Source organism: Typha latifolia, chromosome 7 (genome assembly GCF_019914945.1).
Source record: "Typha latifolia isolate L0001 chromosome 7, TyphaL0001v2, whole genome shotgun sequence".
NCBI classification, from domain to species: domain Eukaryota; kingdom Viridiplantae; phylum Streptophyta; class Magnoliopsida; order Poales; family Typhaceae; genus Typha; species Typha latifolia.
In genome coordinates, this window is record NC_133092.1 from 2,547,889 (window position 1) to 2,563,475 (window position 15,587).

The following is a 15,587-nucleotide window of genomic DNA, read 5'->3' on the forward strand; positions in this document are numbered from 1 at the left end:
TTAAAGAAAGTAATCACAAAGTGGATTTTGGACTAAAGTGAGCAAAAAGTGAGCAAATGGGCGAACGCTTAATAATCCCTACGAGCGATCGGTCATCTTATCCTCTCCGGCTCACACTATAGTGAATATAACAATCAAAGTAAAAGCTTTAGAGCCACTAACATGATGATAGATTCCAATTTCCGAGAATAATAACCGAAAAGTGGACAAAAGAATAATGACAGCTCCTAGTCATGGCTTCTCGTGGACTCCAATACAAATACAGCATGGAATAATTGGCATCTTGCTTAGCTTGGAGCCTGGGAGACTTCTGTCCTTCCACTGTTCAACTAAAATGCCGTCACATGAGGTTGGGCTCCTCATGCTTTTGGTATGGCTTTATTTTGCTTTAATACGTAGCCCAGTAAAAAAAAAAAATTTCTTTGAGTAGAAATAGAAGAAATTCTCTATTTAATAATATAATTAAGAGGTAGAGGCATTTCCCATTGGGCCCATTAAATTATATTTTCTTGGCCTAGTAGGAGTCTAGGAGATGATTAATGGGTGGGTCTTGGCCTCGTGATGTTGTCGGTGGAGGAGGCCACCCGTTGAAATAAAAGCAGGATTGGTGGTGGATTCGATACGTAGTAGTGGTGCAGCCATTAAAACCGGTTTAAATAGCTTGGAAATTAAATGGGTAAGTGGTGGCGTTCGTGACATAACTCGTCACATAAAAATAAAGAAAATAAAAGAACTCGCGACATCATAAATGTGATAGAGAAAATTTCGAAAAATTGAAACTTGTAGAATTGTGGTTGCCGTTAATTTTAAATACTCTTCTTTGAAAATTTAGAGCATAAAATCTTTATTAAAATCTTTATTTTCTTATTCTAAGGTGTCGAGTAAAATTAAGAGGTCTACTACGTTAAGCACGTAGGAACAGCTCCTCGTGCCCTCGTCAAACGCCAACGAAGCCGGCCATAGGGAACAAACACGCACCACGTGTCCCCGTGTAGTGCTTTGCTAGGGAAGCTGCACCAATTATAAATACCTCCCCATTGTCTCATATCCTCTCACACAACTTGGAGTTAATCAACAAAGATAGCGATCTTGGTGAGTAATTAATTAGCAAGCAAAGAGAGGAATTAAAGAGATGGCAGACCAATCCGACATGAGGCACAAGGCAGGTGAAACTGCAGGCCATGCACAGGTGAGCCAGCCACTCTTTTATTCGATCCTAGTTTTATCGCATCTCTGCAGCTAGTTATAGTAAATATACCTGGAATAAGGATAAACTTATTCTACTTCAACCTTCTTGTGTGTGTATATATAACATTGTGAAGGTGAAGAAGGATGAGATGATGGGCATGGCGCAGGATAAGATGCAGGCATGCAAGGGGTCGTGCCAAGAGAGCACGGATAAGGCTGGAGGATTCATGCAGCAAACTGGAGAGCAAATGAAGCAGATGGCACAAGGAGCCGCTGATACCGTGAAGAATGCAGTGGGGATGGGAGATAAGTAGATAACACCACTCCTACCATGCACCGCCACCGACAACAAACTAGTTTGATCCGATTCTAGATAGATCATAGGATTTGATCTTATTTATAGTTAAGTTGGGGAGGGTGAGAGTACTGGTAATAAAAATGTCTTGGTTAATTTGTGTTGAATTAATAAGCTACGTGATCAATCGATATCATAGCCTGTTTCTTGGAAACAAGAGCTCATTCTGTTGATTCCTATGATATGTAATAGATTGATCTAGTGGATATTAACGCTAGAGATGAATGAAGTTAGCTTATATTTGTCTAGCTGATCATTTCTATTGTTGTTTGATCGTCTTTCAGTGATTAACAATAATGTCATTGCATACTTTCAGTACCTCTCCAGAAAAATGAAAGAAAGAAAAAAGTTAAAACTATTAATTTAGATCAATTAAATGGTGATTTGAACTCACGAATGATATTAATCTCTTTAACTAATTAAGCATTACCCCGCTAATTATTGAGGATTAGCTCTCTGAAGGAGAATGGATTGATCCAACTTTTAACCTTCATTATACTTTGGATGTTGAATGAATATGCAGTCTACAAATTTTAATAAAAAAAGAGATGTTTGACTGATAAGTATTTATATATTGTAATGAGCTTAGACGAGCAATTATATCTAGTGTGAAATATGTAACAAGTTCCTTTATTGGCCTAAAAGAAATACGAAGAAAAGGTTCAGTAAATGGTAGACTTTTTCATTTATTAATATTTCAAGAGGAAAAAAGATGGCGTTTACCAAAAAGATGTGAACGATGAACTTATTTTTAATTATTAAGCTTTCAACCATTTTGATATCTATATTATATCTTTTCTGAAATTTGATAATACTATAAAGTGAGAAAGGTTCAAACGAAAGAAGTATAAGATAAACAAAAACGATTTTCACAAAATAAGTTACTTTTCTCATTAATTACTCTAAATTTTAGCCTAAAATGATCAAAAGTTCCCCCTACCACTTCCAATGTCTGTTCTCAAATGTTAAAGATGGTAGTAAGAATATAGCAGAGTTAGCTACTTGTCTATGACTAACACTGTCGTAAGAATCAATACAGCGTACCACCACATATATGGATACAAAAGGGCATTGCAGCAGAATTAACAAAACCTTTCCAACAGAAAAATTAAAAGAATAAATAATATTTATTGGCGAAGAATAATCTTCTTTTCTGTAAGGTGATGAGAACATATACACAAAGATAAACACTTGGAAGGATCTTGAGCTTCAATTTTTTTTTTTTTTTTCATTCAGTCATTAATTTAAGCTGCAGGTCCCTTAGTTCAGCAGAACTACAAGACCACATGCAGTTCAAGTCAAGAGCTTCTAAAAATTTCCGGATTTTAGCCCTTCAACCGTAACCTGTTCGCAGATCTTGATCTTTGCTTAACTTGAATTTCTAACCAACAACTATTTTTTACTGCATAAGTTTGTCGAGGTGACGATCCATGATCTCAGAGACAGTCTCCAAGAATGTCATCTCACTTGTTCCTGGAAGAACAGCATCCTCAGCTTCATGGATGATCTCTTCAATCTTGGATTCCCTCTTGAGGGTTTCCCTACATAAGATGCTACCAATATCATATGGAGTGAGTCCTCGTTCAGCACCCTTCTTCAAAAGCATGGTGCTGATGCGCAAAGTGCGAGAGCATTCAAGTGAGAGCTCCCAGCCATGGAACTTGAGCAGAGCGATATCTTCTTCAGCATCTAGCGCCTTTATGTAGTCAATGGCTTCGGCATTGAAAGGTTGGCGAGCTTGGGGCCAGTAGAGCCACTCAAAGGTGCAATCTTCAAACTGCATTGAATAAAGAAGATTAGAAAACCTCATCACTGATATGGAGTTTAAATATTGTAGAATTCAGATGATATTTCAGGGAATTATAGTAGCCTTCACAATCTAATAGCACCAAAAGGTTGAACTAAAACATGGTAAGTAATTATCAACAACACCAAGCAAAACATGTAACATATGCATATTGGTGATAGCTGTTTATTCTCACGGGGTTTTCTGTTCTCCATTACTTGTCAATCTCAACTATAAGGAATCAATGACAAACTGTCTCAGTTGAAAACAAAGCATTTATAGCTAATGCTAGGAAATATGCAAGAAAAACTGATGAGAAGTCCCATCAGAAATTAAGAAAACATAACCAAAACTTTGAAGCCTAATTGACATGATCATCACTATATGCACATAATTGAGAGAGCCAATGATGTGAAATGAATACAAATAGGAATCAATCATCTTCAAGTAATTAACAACTAGCCACGAAGAAAAGCAAGGACAAGTCATAAATCGTATATGCATTACAGAACTGAAATCTAGATCCTTCAAAGCTACTCACATTTTCAGGCAAGCAGTATCCATGATCAATGGGTACCAGCACGGAACGCCCATGTTCGTCCTTGCGAACCAATATGTTTCCAGCATGACGATCAGCATTTGCCAATCTTATATCCAACACTGATATCTTGTGGACCTCCTCTACAGGGAAAGCTCGAGGACCCATATCCTCGCAGCTTCCATTGTTCTTCACAAACATCTGCAATGATCCAATCTTAAAATTCTTTCCAGCATTGCCTACCCCATTGCCATAGTTGAACCCACCATTCAAGCACTGAACCAATGCTGTCGGAGGAACACCAGCAAACCCAACTTCATCATGTAAGCTACGCTCACCGATTGGATGGTCGAGAATATATGCTGCAACCTCCCTCAGCGCACCTTCTCCTACTCGCGTTCCCCTTTTCAACCCTTCACCATCAGTCGACAAAGGAAGCCCACGAGGATTGTTCTCTGCCATAGGTTCCTCATCAATTGGCTTAAAAACAGAGACATAATTGGCGCCCGACTCATCTGGCATGAAGTAGGCTCCTCCAGTGCCCTCAGCAGACATGACAGGAGGATTCCCCTTCTCCAATCCAGCAAGTGTCTCTCTGACCATATTCACAATCACTGGAGACAATTTACTTTCCGGATTGACAACAATGGGCTCAAGTGGTTTTCTAGCAAGCATTTGAAGGGCATCAAGTTGCAGCTTCTCCTTCGCCTCCGGCGCAACTACTGACACTTCGATATCCTTCTCTACAGGCTCAGCCCTGACCTTTGCTGACTTGCGTATCAGCAAATGGATCACAGCATCATTGTTCTTAGAGATGTCAGTAATAAGTCTATGATCTTCAAGCTCTTCGCCTTCATATATGAGTTTATGGTCGGCGATATCACCAAAATCCTTACCCCTCTTAGCAATCTGCTTCTTGATGTACTTAACGCTCCGGCTTTTCTCCACTTGGAACTCAAAATTCTTACCACATGTAGTTTTTACGGTAATTATACGGAGATCCGACAGCCGGATAACGAGATGGAGGACATTTCCATCAGTCACGCCGTAGTCCCGGACGCGGCAATCGTTGCGAGCCAACTCCCGGCCATCAAACACCAACTTCTGATTCCTTACAACGAACCCTTTACAGCTCTGGATCCGAAGTTTCACGGAGGCGATTGAATCGGAGTCGAACACCCGCAGTGGGATCGCCGACGACCCGGGAATGGTGAGGTAGATGAGGATGGAATCCAACGAGCAGTGCGGCGACCGACTGCCGTCAAACCGGATGGGGAAGAGGGCTGAATCCTCCCTGATTGGACCAAGAGCGAGGCCGGCGGACGACATCTTGTTCCACCAACGGGAAAACCCAAAGAAGCCTCTCTGTGGCCTTGAAGAGCAACCAAAGCGGCAAAAGGAGAGACTTTTCTACCAAATCTTTGAACCCATCTCTAATTAGAGCTCCTTCCTCCGCACAGAATCGAAGGAAAACGCCTAAAAGAATGCCAAATCTCAGCTAATGCTACAAACCCATCAAGGATTGAAGCAACACCACGCCAAAAATTACTCCTTTCAATCAATCTCCCCAACCTACCAAAAGATTGCAAAGATTCATAAAATGTGGACTTCTATCGAAAAAAACAACAACAAAAGAAGCGAAAAAAGAAGAAGAACTAAAGAGGGGGAAAATACGAGATTCTCACCACCAAAGTAATCAAAGTGCTCGATTCGCCCTTCTGCTATGCACTATTAACTTTTTTCCTCATCACTACCTTTCGTCCTAATGGCAGGAAGATAGGAAAGAACTGGGAAAGAAGGCGAATGGAGAGATGCTGATAGCTTAGCGGTCGTCACTTTATACGCTTGGACCAAAGACTTTAACGGTGACTAGCGAAACGGCAGTCCGTAGAAGGCAACTTCCACGAAGTAGATTTTCGCCTCGATAATGACTGATATGCCCCTGGACTGTAATTAAATATTAGAATTAGACCTCGATAATTACTGTTACGTTGGTCAAGACTAAGCAATCCAATATTAAATGGATTCATTTTCCCTTGCCAATTGAATGTTAGAGCAATTAATTATAGAATGAAATCCTCAGGATACATCGAATTATACTCGTCTATCAAGTAAGACTGGATGCAAATCGAGCTATTAAATAGTAGTGATAATAAAAATTGAGGTGAGGATTTGATCTTCTCGTTCTTGTCAATCTAACGATTGGATTCGGCTTTGAAATGCGTACAAACTAAACAACAACTGTTGTTATTCCTGGTTAATTAATTCTGGAACTTTGGTGTATGATGTATCTAACTAAGAAGAATCCCAGGAACGCGTATTCTTTCATAAAGGGCATTTTGGTACTTCTACTAGTGCTTGGTAGCCAAGGGAGGGCTATAAAAAGATGGAAGGGAGGTGAGGTGTCAGAAAGTGATAGAAGCGATGGATGAGCACTGACGTGCCACTATCGTAGACGCCGTTAAGGTTGACGTCAGTGACGTGGCCCCCGTCAACCAACTAAAACCATTGGCGCAAGTATCGGAGTCGCGGATTTGGAGCTTCTAGAAAGTTTCTAACGTGGCTTCCAAGTCTTCTTTTTTTTCTTTTTCTTCCCTTTATTTTAGCTATTTTAGTAAACTTTTTTATGAACTTATAAAACCTCTTTTTGTAAAGATAGTATGCCGTTATTTTTAGGATATTAGGTAGGTCTGTAGGTGTGACGAAATGGTCCACGCGTTTCCACCTGAAAGGTTGGAAAACGGGTCCCACCGTCTTCTTCAAAGGCATTTAATTGGCAAAAAAGAATATAATTAATTTAAGTTAATTATAACTTCTTCTTTTTTATCTCTTCTAAAATAAGAGTGTGAATTAACTCTTACGATGTCTAATTTATCATGTGTTAGTCACCTGATATATTTTTAATAGGAAAATTATATCAAAAAGAGAACATTTATAAACGCAAAGTATTAAAAAAAAAAGATTATATAAAAGTGGACCACAAATCATAATAGTCTAGATATAATTATCTCTAAATGGTACAATTATAAGCAATGAAGTGGATGTCTATGAGTTGATCAACTCCATAATAGAAGCTACTGCATGTCACATGGGCAAGTAGAGAATCTATGTACCTCTCTTTGTAATAATATTGATCAAATGCTATGGTTTTAAAATTGGGATAAATTTACTTAGGCTTCATCAACTATTACTATTTCTCGGTTTTCTTCCAAAACTTTCCGACCTATTTTACTATTAGTTTTTTTGTTGCCTTTTCATTCATAAATTGTCACGTATAAACGAAAATTTACATGTATATTTTTATTTTTTAAGAGAAGAAGAGAGAAAAATTTTTAGTATACTAAAATAATTTTATATTCTCAAGTAAATTCTCCCTTTTACAAAGGTGAGAGACCGCTGCTGAACCCTACATGCTCTAGGGCTTGACGGCATTGGAGCACATCAAGACCAATCGGTATAGTTTTCTCTGGAGCCCCACCTCTACCACTTCCTCAAAAGCAAGCATGAGAGAGAGCTACTACGAAAAAGGAGAAGAATATTTAGGGCGGCAAATAAGAAATAAGAAATTTATTTTATTAACTGATCGCACATAACCCTCTTGCCATTATAAGTAGAAGAAAGTAAATATATGTTTATCATTTTTACCTTAGACATAGGTGGGTGAGAGGTCTATGCATGCCAAAAAATAATTTGAAAGAGACATATAAAATATAGAGATAGTTCCAAAAGTTAAAAGTGAAATTATCTCTTTAAACTTTGAATAAACTTTTAAAGTTTAATTTGGTCCTAGTCTAGTTTATTATAAGTTTATAACCAGTCCTACATCGAACTGCTGACTCGATCTAGTGAACTTTTGACTACCTTATTTAAGAGCAGATGTGCTACAAGTGCCACTAACAATCTTTTCTCTTACTTTAGATCAAATAGTACTTAAAGAAAAGGCTAATAATTAATTATTAAAGAGCAGAGAGAAGACGGATTCATATAACTAAGGAATTGTTTGCTTATAGGAAGCGACAGCCAAAGATGCATTAATTGAGCTGCAGTTTAATAAAATTTCTTTGCAATGGTTGTCATGTGGCTGGTTAGTGAGATATTGGTTGCATCTTTTCAAATGCGAGGAATTTCCCAAGTAGATTTGCAAGGGTTTGGATTACAATGCAATTATTCATTACAAAACGATTCGTTAGTTTATTAAAGCCCCAATCCCTCTTAACCCAAAATATTAGGGTTGGGATCTCGACATAGAGCTGATCTTATTTATAGACTGTTGGATTATAAAATAGTGAAGTGAAAAAGATGATGTGCTAAAACCTAAAAATCAAAAGCCCTACCTACATTTTATTTGAGAAAAGAAAATTATGTGATCATAAATTATTTAATTTTTCTATTTTCTTGTGACATTTTTAAAAGAGCATAATAATTTTCGGTGGTAGTTATAATATTTTTACAAAAAATAAATTAAAAAAATATATAAATGGTAATTATGTAAAAAAAAAATTTAGAAAGATTTTAATCGTCTAATCCGCCGCCGTATTAAACACACGTCCTCCCTTCCCGCCCTCTGTCTTGTGAAAGACGCAAAATGGCGCTTGCGCCTGAACTCTTCTTTCTTCTCCTCTTCTCGTCCTTCTTCCCTTCACTCTCCTCCCTAGAAGCCCACCAACTCCCAGTCGACCTCCTCGTCTCCTCTTCCAATCGTTCATCTCCTCTTCCTCCTGCTTCTCCATCTTCCTCTATTCCCCCTATCTCAGTTCTCGCCCCCGCCCTCTTCGTCATTGGCGACTCCACCGTCGACTGCGGCACCAACAACTACCTCGGAACTCTCGCCCGCGCCGACCACCTCCCTTACGGCCGGGACTTCGACACCCACCTCCCCACCGGCCGCTTCTCCAACGGCCGCGTCATCGTCGACTACCTCGGTCGGGTTTCTTGATTTGGGCCTTCGATCTTTTCCCTCCGAAGAATCCAATTTTGATTCGCTTCTCTGCTTCGAATCTCGTGAATGCAGCTCTCCGGCTCGGGCTTCCTTTCGTGCCCCCTTTCCTCGGCCAGAGCGGCAAGGTGGAGGACTTGATCCATGGCGTCAACTACGCTTCGGCCGCCGCCGGCGTCCTCTTCCCTAGCGGGTCCGATTTGGTGAGTACCAGCTTCCCTGAATTACGTTTTCTTTTAGAAAGGATGAGATTTTGCTGCGGAATTTGGCAGTTCTTGATCTTGTTCTTGGTTGCAGGGGATGCATGTTTCCCTGACGCAGCAGATCCAGCAGGTCGGCGACACTTTCGAGCATCTCGCCCTGAATCTAGGGGAGGAGGCGGCGGCCGATTTATTCGCGAGGTCGGTGTTCTATGTCTCCATTGGGAGTAATGACTTCATACACTACTACCTGAGGAACACTTCAAGTGTGCAGTCTCTTTACCTGCCATGGGAGTTCAACCAGCTCCTGGTTAGCACTATGAAGCAAGAAATCAAGGTTCTCTCCTACCCATGTTGTCTATTCTTCTTCTAATTTTTAGGTTCAGTTATGTTTTCAGCTCTATATATTGATTCTGACACGAATAGACAACTCATGGATAATATTGAATTGCTTCGGTTTAGTTTGTACCAACTCTTAATACCTTAATTTTGTAATATAGATTGAAATTCCTAGGACTAGGTAGGAAGAATTCCTCCATGTATCCAGAGATTAGTCAGTACACTGTGTACCTGTTCATGACCCACATTTCTAATCAAGATTTTCTTTTTCCAATCTTGAAAGTTGGAGTAGAAAGTCATAATTACTCAATACTTTTCATAGGCTTGCCTAAAAGTTCATCTCTCTTTGAATTCAAGCTGAAGTCATAATTACTCAATACTTTTCATAGGCTTGCCTAAAATTCATCTCTCTTTGAATTCAAGCTGGAATTTCTAGTCTACATATATACCATACCTGGTTCAGTTCTGCTGATCATCTCAGTGATTTCAGATGTCTTGCAATTTAAGCTATATGTGTGGCATCTTGAATGATATCAGATAATTGATAATGAATCGATTTGGTATGTTGGATATTAGTGGCAGTATACATAGGGTACAGTTTGACACTCTTATATAGTTCCTTTGCTGATACAAGTGCCTGACTGCAGAATCTTTACAATACCAATGTTCGAAAACTTGTAGTCATGGGTCTTGCACCAATCGGCTGCACGCCACACTACCTGTGGGAGTATGGCAGTGCAAATGGGAAGTGCATCGACGAGATCAACAATGTGATAATCGAGTTCAATTATGCTATGAGATACATGGTGGATGAACTAAGCCATGAGCTCCCAGGTGCCACAATGACATTCTGTGATGCTTTTGAAGGATCAATGGACATATTAGAGAATCGTCGCCGCTATGGTAAGCACTGTAGTAGCAACATCAATGAAGTTTCTGTTTGAGGAAGCACTTTAACTGCAATCTTTTCTCAGGTTTTGTGACCACAACAAATGCTTGCTGTGGTTTGGGCAAGTATGGAGGATTGATCATGTGCCTGCTTCCAGAGATGGCTTGCAGGAATGCGTCAATGCACGTGTGGTGGGATGAATTCCACCCGACGGATGCTGTGAACCGGATCCTTGCAGATAATATATGGTCAGGAGAGCATAGGACCATGTGCTATCCCATGAACTTGCAGGAGATGACAAAATTCAAGCTATAAAATACTGCTTCACGGTTAGGTTGTATGTTCCTGCAACAAAAGAGTTACTGTAAGAAGGCATGGACTCAAACAATTGAATCAATGCCAATGGACCAGACATGCTCTGCAGATAAATAGACCATATAAGCCATTGGAAGTTCACATTGTACATAAGAGATCATGTAAATTTCATTTTGATCCATCAGATGCAAACAGTGATACACTTTACAATCTCTCTCTCTCTCTCTCTCTCTCTCTCTCTCTCTCTGCATATTAAGTTGGAAGTTTAGTATATGAATGTTCCCGCACGATTCTAATGTGGCAACTGGAATTGAAACATCTTTGGCATCAGAATAAGAAAAAAAAAGACTCGAGTAGCAAGACAGATATATCTGGTGACCGACCACATTCCAGATTTATATAATTGCTTCTTCAACCACAGCAATAGTTTGTATACGAGTACTCAAGCAATAGATTCATTGCCAATACACTGTCGTTGTCCGCAGAATATAGGCTCCACCTATCAGAACAAAGAGGGAAAATTAACATAGGAGACGTTTAATAGTCAATTCATGGGAGCAGTAATCCCGAATTCATATGCACTCTGTATACTGAGAACATCCCATATTCGCTAAGAATAAATACACAAACAGTTTCGGGATGACAACGAAATAATGGGGATGACAAAGATGGAAACAGAAACCCCTGCCAAAATAATCCAAGTCCAAATCCCAGTAGTTTAGCTACAAAGGTTTGGTATGCAGACACCAGAATCAGGGTTCTGTTGCTCCTTCCAGATCCGGCCTGTAACCCGCAACTTTAGCTCCTTCCTATCACCCCCGGAAGAAAAAAGCGCCATATTCCTCTGGATTACGAGGCCATCATGGCTGTCACGAACCTTCCGGTGGCTGTCGCGAATGCTCCTAGGTGTGCCTTCCCATATCATTTTCCTTCCATTGGCTCCAACCTCAAGGCTATAGCTGTAGTTCCTTGCATCATTCTCATCACCCATGAAACGAAGAAAAGCCATGTACACAGGTGCCATCCCAAGCTGAAAGGCCTCAAAGTGCAGGCAGAAGTACTGCCCAAAACAGTGGAAGACCTAAAGAGAGAAGATAGGTGCTAGCAGCAGTGAACAATATAACCTATGGAAGAAAGATAAAAATCGATGTACATATATGACACTAAACAGAGAAATTACAAATTTCAATATGGGGAACATACTGTACATAGTGCTAACTTCCAAGGCACTACATAAAGAGAAATCACAGCTAAACTGTATCTTTCTTGATATAAATTTGCCTTAAGAGCATATCATGCAAATATATATCACATAACAAAATGAAGTGGTCTGAGTTTACTCTTCAAGTTAGCATTTGTGAATAAAGTCAACAAGAAACCAAGAATAATACTCACAGTAAGCATCCAAGTAGCATTTTCAACCTCCCGTGGATTGGATTTCACATACCGATGGTTGAATGTGCATCCAGTGTGCATGTCTACTTTGTGGTTATCCCGTAAATGTGAAACGAGGAAAGGAATATCACCAACAACAGAGCATTCAGAGCCAGCATATGGGCAATTATATGGTCTGAAGCTGCACTGAGCTTCATGTTTGAGTTTGCTATAGTATGGGAAGATTTCCGGGCAACCCAATGAATAGTATTTGCAGGGAAGTTCAAGAGATTCAGCCACCTTTTCCAATGCCAAACACCTGATGTCCCCAAGCTCTTGTCTACAAGTAGGGCACCGGTTGTGCACTCTGGTTTTGCATGTGGAACACAAAGTATGCCCATTTTGGCACTGTAAATCAGTGAACAAGTAAAATGATTAACAGAATTAGCTACTACAATTAGATCAGCGATACATCGGTGCAACAGAAAAAGCTGAAACTATCTATTATGAATATTTTATTTGTCTGCAGGCATCATTTTAGAATATGTTACATGCATCTTAACATTTTGTCAGTTATTGAGAAATAAGAACAAAATTGTACTTGAATGCAAATAAAAATCAAGACCAAGAGATATTTGTGATGTTTTGCATGCTTATAGTACATGAAAGAACTCTTAAGTATGATTCTAGGAAGCCACACTCCTCTTATCGACCAGCATCCCTCAAAATAAAAGGCATGCAGTAGATGTGTACTGCACCTTGATGTTGTGCCCTGCAAGTATATAAATATACCTATACTGATGGGTATTATTATGGAAACTACAAGGAGAATGCTTCTATATTCCTACCATGCTATATTATTGATAGGTCATGTGAATAGTATGTATTATACTGATTGACATCCTATGATTGGCACTTGCATGACATATACTTATTCCTCTACCATCATGTATATATACTATAATCAATTGCTACCATTAAATTTGGATTGACATTCTAATAGAATAAAATGAACAGAAATTTATAAAAAATACAGTACCTTTTCTTTTTATATTATTCACACACTGTAGCATATAAATAATCATCATTCGACTCATGTATTTGCTTTTAGTATCTAAAAAATACTCTGAGTTAATTTTACTCTAACGGAAATTGACAGAAAAAAGAATATTTTATTACTTTTGAAATACCCCTTGTTTGACTTTGAAATATAGTTTTTCATTTACTTTTACCTTAATCTAAAAAAAACTTATTTAAGATATTAAGGTCATTTTGCATATACACTTACAACTCATCTATATAGTAACTAATCGTTAAGAAAACCAATTGTATATTTTTTAGGCATTTTAAGCAAAATGCAGAAGTCAAATGATAAATATCTTTATGATAGAGTGTGAAAAATAATAAAGGCATTAATGTCTTTCACCTGACAAAAAAAGTCTTTATTATAATCATATTTTAGAAACTACTTTTTGTCTAGAAAGAGAACATGATGCATATTTGAAAAGCTATCCATCCGTGCATATTTTAGGTGTGAGGCCAAAAGGTACACAATGCCACCCAATTTTTCACGATAAGCATAAGAAGAATAATTTCTTGTTCAAACCCAATACCTGATAATCCATTTCTGAGTATCCATCCTTATGCACTAGTTCAGTGCTTGTGAGATTAAAATTGTATAGCCGTATCACCCATTAATAACAAAAATAATTGTGTAAGGTACTGAGACTCATTATATCATTTCTATATACCAATTAGAAAACGATTTGAAGGGTCTAGACTCTGGACATTGGACTGTTCCATTTTGTTGATGTTCTTGGAACTATTTACTATCTAAAGCAAAATAGAATTTACAAATTGAAAAGGTGTTACAAATTATAGTGGCAGACACAGATATAATACACAATTCTACACAAGTGCCTTAAGTTAAACTATTTAAAAGACAAATCTAAATTGACAAAAAGTTTAAGAAAAGTAAGCTAACTTTAGAAACCGTAAGATATCACTAAAGCCGAAAAAGAAAAAGTTTCAGTTCTAGACATTACAACCCAAATTAGGAGCCGAGAAACTATGCAGACTATTCAATCATTAGTCGAACATATAGGTTCTGCTTAGCACAAAGTATAATAGTATTTTCTAGGTGAAGAATTTTTATATAATTCAGGTCACACATTGGAAACATCTAACACCCAACTGCAAGCAGAATTTCGTAATTGATAGTATCAATTTTTACTCCGTACAATCTAAAAACAAGCATCGGAAATTCTTTAATAACGTCAACGCTCTTGTAAGAAGTCAATGCATCTTAATAAATACTATAACTACAAGTCAAAAGCTCAATAAAACGGAATGGAATACATGAAAGGAGCCAACGCTTCAACTCAGCGTTCGGCGCTCGCGAACGGTCAATTCAAAATTCACGAAGGAAAGAAATGTAAGAAAAGAAACAATCCAGGAAAGAAATGGAAGAGAAAGGAAATCAAAATTCAAGTTCATCCCATTATTATAAATCGAAGAAAACACCAAACTAACCCTAAAGATCACTAAATACTCCCAAAATTGCATCTTGCAAGGACGTAACTAACATCACATACCTTTATATTGCAAAAAGTTCGAACCTTTACAACTATCAAATCATCCTATTTCGCTAGAAATATAGAATCCACAACCCAAATCTAACGATTAGCCCCAAAAGAGATCGAATCAATAAGAGAGACAAGAACTAACCTGGTGGATCGGAGGGTACATGGAATTCGTGCACACGGGGCACTCGAGCAGCTCGTGCACGCTGGTTGCCGGAGTGATCACCGGTCCGGGGATCACGCCACCGCCGTTTACCCCGTTCCCGCTGCCTCCTCCGCCGGTGATGGCGACGCCGTTGGCCTTCAAGAAGGGATGGACGAGATGCGCCGCCTCGTCCTCGTCCATCCCATCCGACGACGAGATGCACTCGATGTTATCCAAATCCATGCTTCCCTCCTTCCCTCCTCCTCTATCCCTCTTCCCGTTTTGAGGAAGACGCCGGAGAAGTAAACGAAGGGAAGAGAAGATGGAGACAGGGGAATTTGTTTTCTTCTCTTTTCCTTTTCTTCTTCTTCCTCTTCCTCTTTTTCTTGGTCTTTAACGAGGGATCCGGGAAGCACAGTTGGAATCTATTATTAGAGCTACGTTTAAAGATTGATGACGGTATTAAGGACGCATAAAAAGAGATATTATGCTAAAATTTTTATAATTCCTAATTTTATAATTAAGAAAAAGGAAGAAAGGGAGAACTATTTAGATTTTTAGGGTTTCTTACCTAATTTTTAGAGAGCACAATAATTTTACTTGTAATTATAATATTTTAAAAGTTTTAGATGTCAATTATATAAAAATTTCTTAGATTTATATACATTTTTACTATTATTTCTCTAAAAAAAAGGAGGAATAAAAAGATTAAGGGAAGAGAGCTATGTATGTATTTTCGTGTGGAGACAATTTAAGGTGATGTTACTTGTCTCGATGTGCTGGCCACTTGTATTGGCTTCAGAAAAGGATCAATTCCTAACTTAGAATTATATTATTAGTGACATCCCACTAATGTCCACTTTGGTTCAATAACTATGAGGATTGAGGAGAGGTTACTTTGCATCTCATGTTTTAAATATGTAACTTTAAATTGACCTCA

General features: G+C 38.6%; 3 protein-coding genes across 3 annotated transcripts; 1 reads left to right on the forward strand and 2 right to left on the reverse strand.

Moving 5' to 3' along the window:
- Window positions 1-2,651: 2,651 nt before the first annotated feature.
- On the reverse strand, window positions 2,652-5,701 carry LOC140792234 (phosphatidylinositol 4-kinase gamma 4-like). Its single transcript, XM_073143091.1, has 3 exons — window positions 5,553-5,701; window positions 3,871-5,439; window positions 2,652-3,320 (listed from the first exon to the last, which is right to left on the reverse strand). The coding sequence occupies exons 2-3, from the start codon at window positions 5,194-5,196 to the stop codon at window positions 2,943-2,945; spliced, it is 1,704 nt and encodes a 567-aa protein (XP_072999192.1). The 5' UTR covers window positions 5,197-5,439; window positions 5,553-5,701; the 3' UTR covers window positions 2,652-2,942.
- Window positions 5,702-8,439: 2,738 nt separating this feature from the next.
- On the forward strand, window positions 8,440-10,756 carry LOC140791655 (GDSL esterase/lipase 7). Its single transcript, XM_073142263.1, has 5 exons — window positions 8,440-8,789; window positions 8,879-9,006; window positions 9,101-9,340; window positions 9,990-10,245; window positions 10,317-10,756. The coding sequence occupies exons 1-5, from the start codon at window positions 8,453-8,455 to the stop codon at window positions 10,544-10,546; spliced, it is 1,191 nt and encodes a 396-aa protein (XP_072998364.1). The 5' UTR covers window positions 8,440-8,452; the 3' UTR covers window positions 10,547-10,756.
- Window positions 10,757-11,021: 265 nt separating this feature from the next.
- On the reverse strand, window positions 11,022-15,080 carry LOC140791656 (E3 ubiquitin-protein ligase SINAT5-like). The gene is made up of 3 exons (XM_073142264.1): window positions 14,648-15,080; window positions 11,942-12,328; window positions 11,022-11,627 (listed from the first exon to the last, which is right to left on the reverse strand). The coding sequence occupies exons 1-3, from the start codon at window positions 14,888-14,890 to the stop codon at window positions 11,265-11,267; spliced, it is 993 nt and encodes a 330-aa protein (XP_072998365.1). The 5' UTR covers window positions 14,891-15,080; the 3' UTR covers window positions 11,022-11,264.
- Window positions 15,081-15,587: the final 507 nt, after the last annotated feature.

Excerpts from the sequence above, each read along its gene's own strand:
- LOC140792234 (XM_073143091.1), bottom strand. The coding sequence starts at position 5,196 with ATGTCGTCCGCCGGCCTCGCTCTTGGTCCAATCAGGGAGGATTCAGCC. Across the intron at positions 3,321-3,870 it reads GATACTGCTTGCCTGAAAAT|TTTGAAGATTGCACCTTTGA; the intron begins GTGAGTAGCTTT and ends TATTCAATGCAG.
- LOC140791655 (XM_073142263.1), top strand. The coding sequence starts at position 8,453 with ATGGCGCTTGCGCCTGAACTCTTCTTTCTTCTCCTCTTCTCGTCCTTC. Across the intron at positions 9,341-9,989 it reads CTATGAAGCAAGAAATCAAG|AATCTTTACAATACCAATGT; the intron begins GTTCTCTCCTAC and ends GCCTGACTGCAG. Across the intron at positions 10,246-10,316 it reads AGAGAATCGTCGCCGCTATG|GTTTTGTGACCACAACAAAT; the intron begins GTAAGCACTGTA and ends ATCTTTTCTCAG.
- LOC140791656 (XM_073142264.1), bottom strand. The coding sequence starts at position 14,890 with ATGGATTTGGATAACATCGAGTGCATCTCGTCGTCGGATGGGATGGAC. Across the intron at positions 12,329-14,647 it reads TGTACCCTCCGATCCACCAG|TGCCAAAATGGGCATACTTT; the intron begins GTTAGTTCTTGT and ends ACTGATTTACAG. Across the intron at positions 11,628-11,941 it reads ATGCTACTTGGATGCTTACT|GTCTTCCACTGTTTTGGGCA; the intron begins GTGAGTATTATT and ends TTCTCTCTTTAG.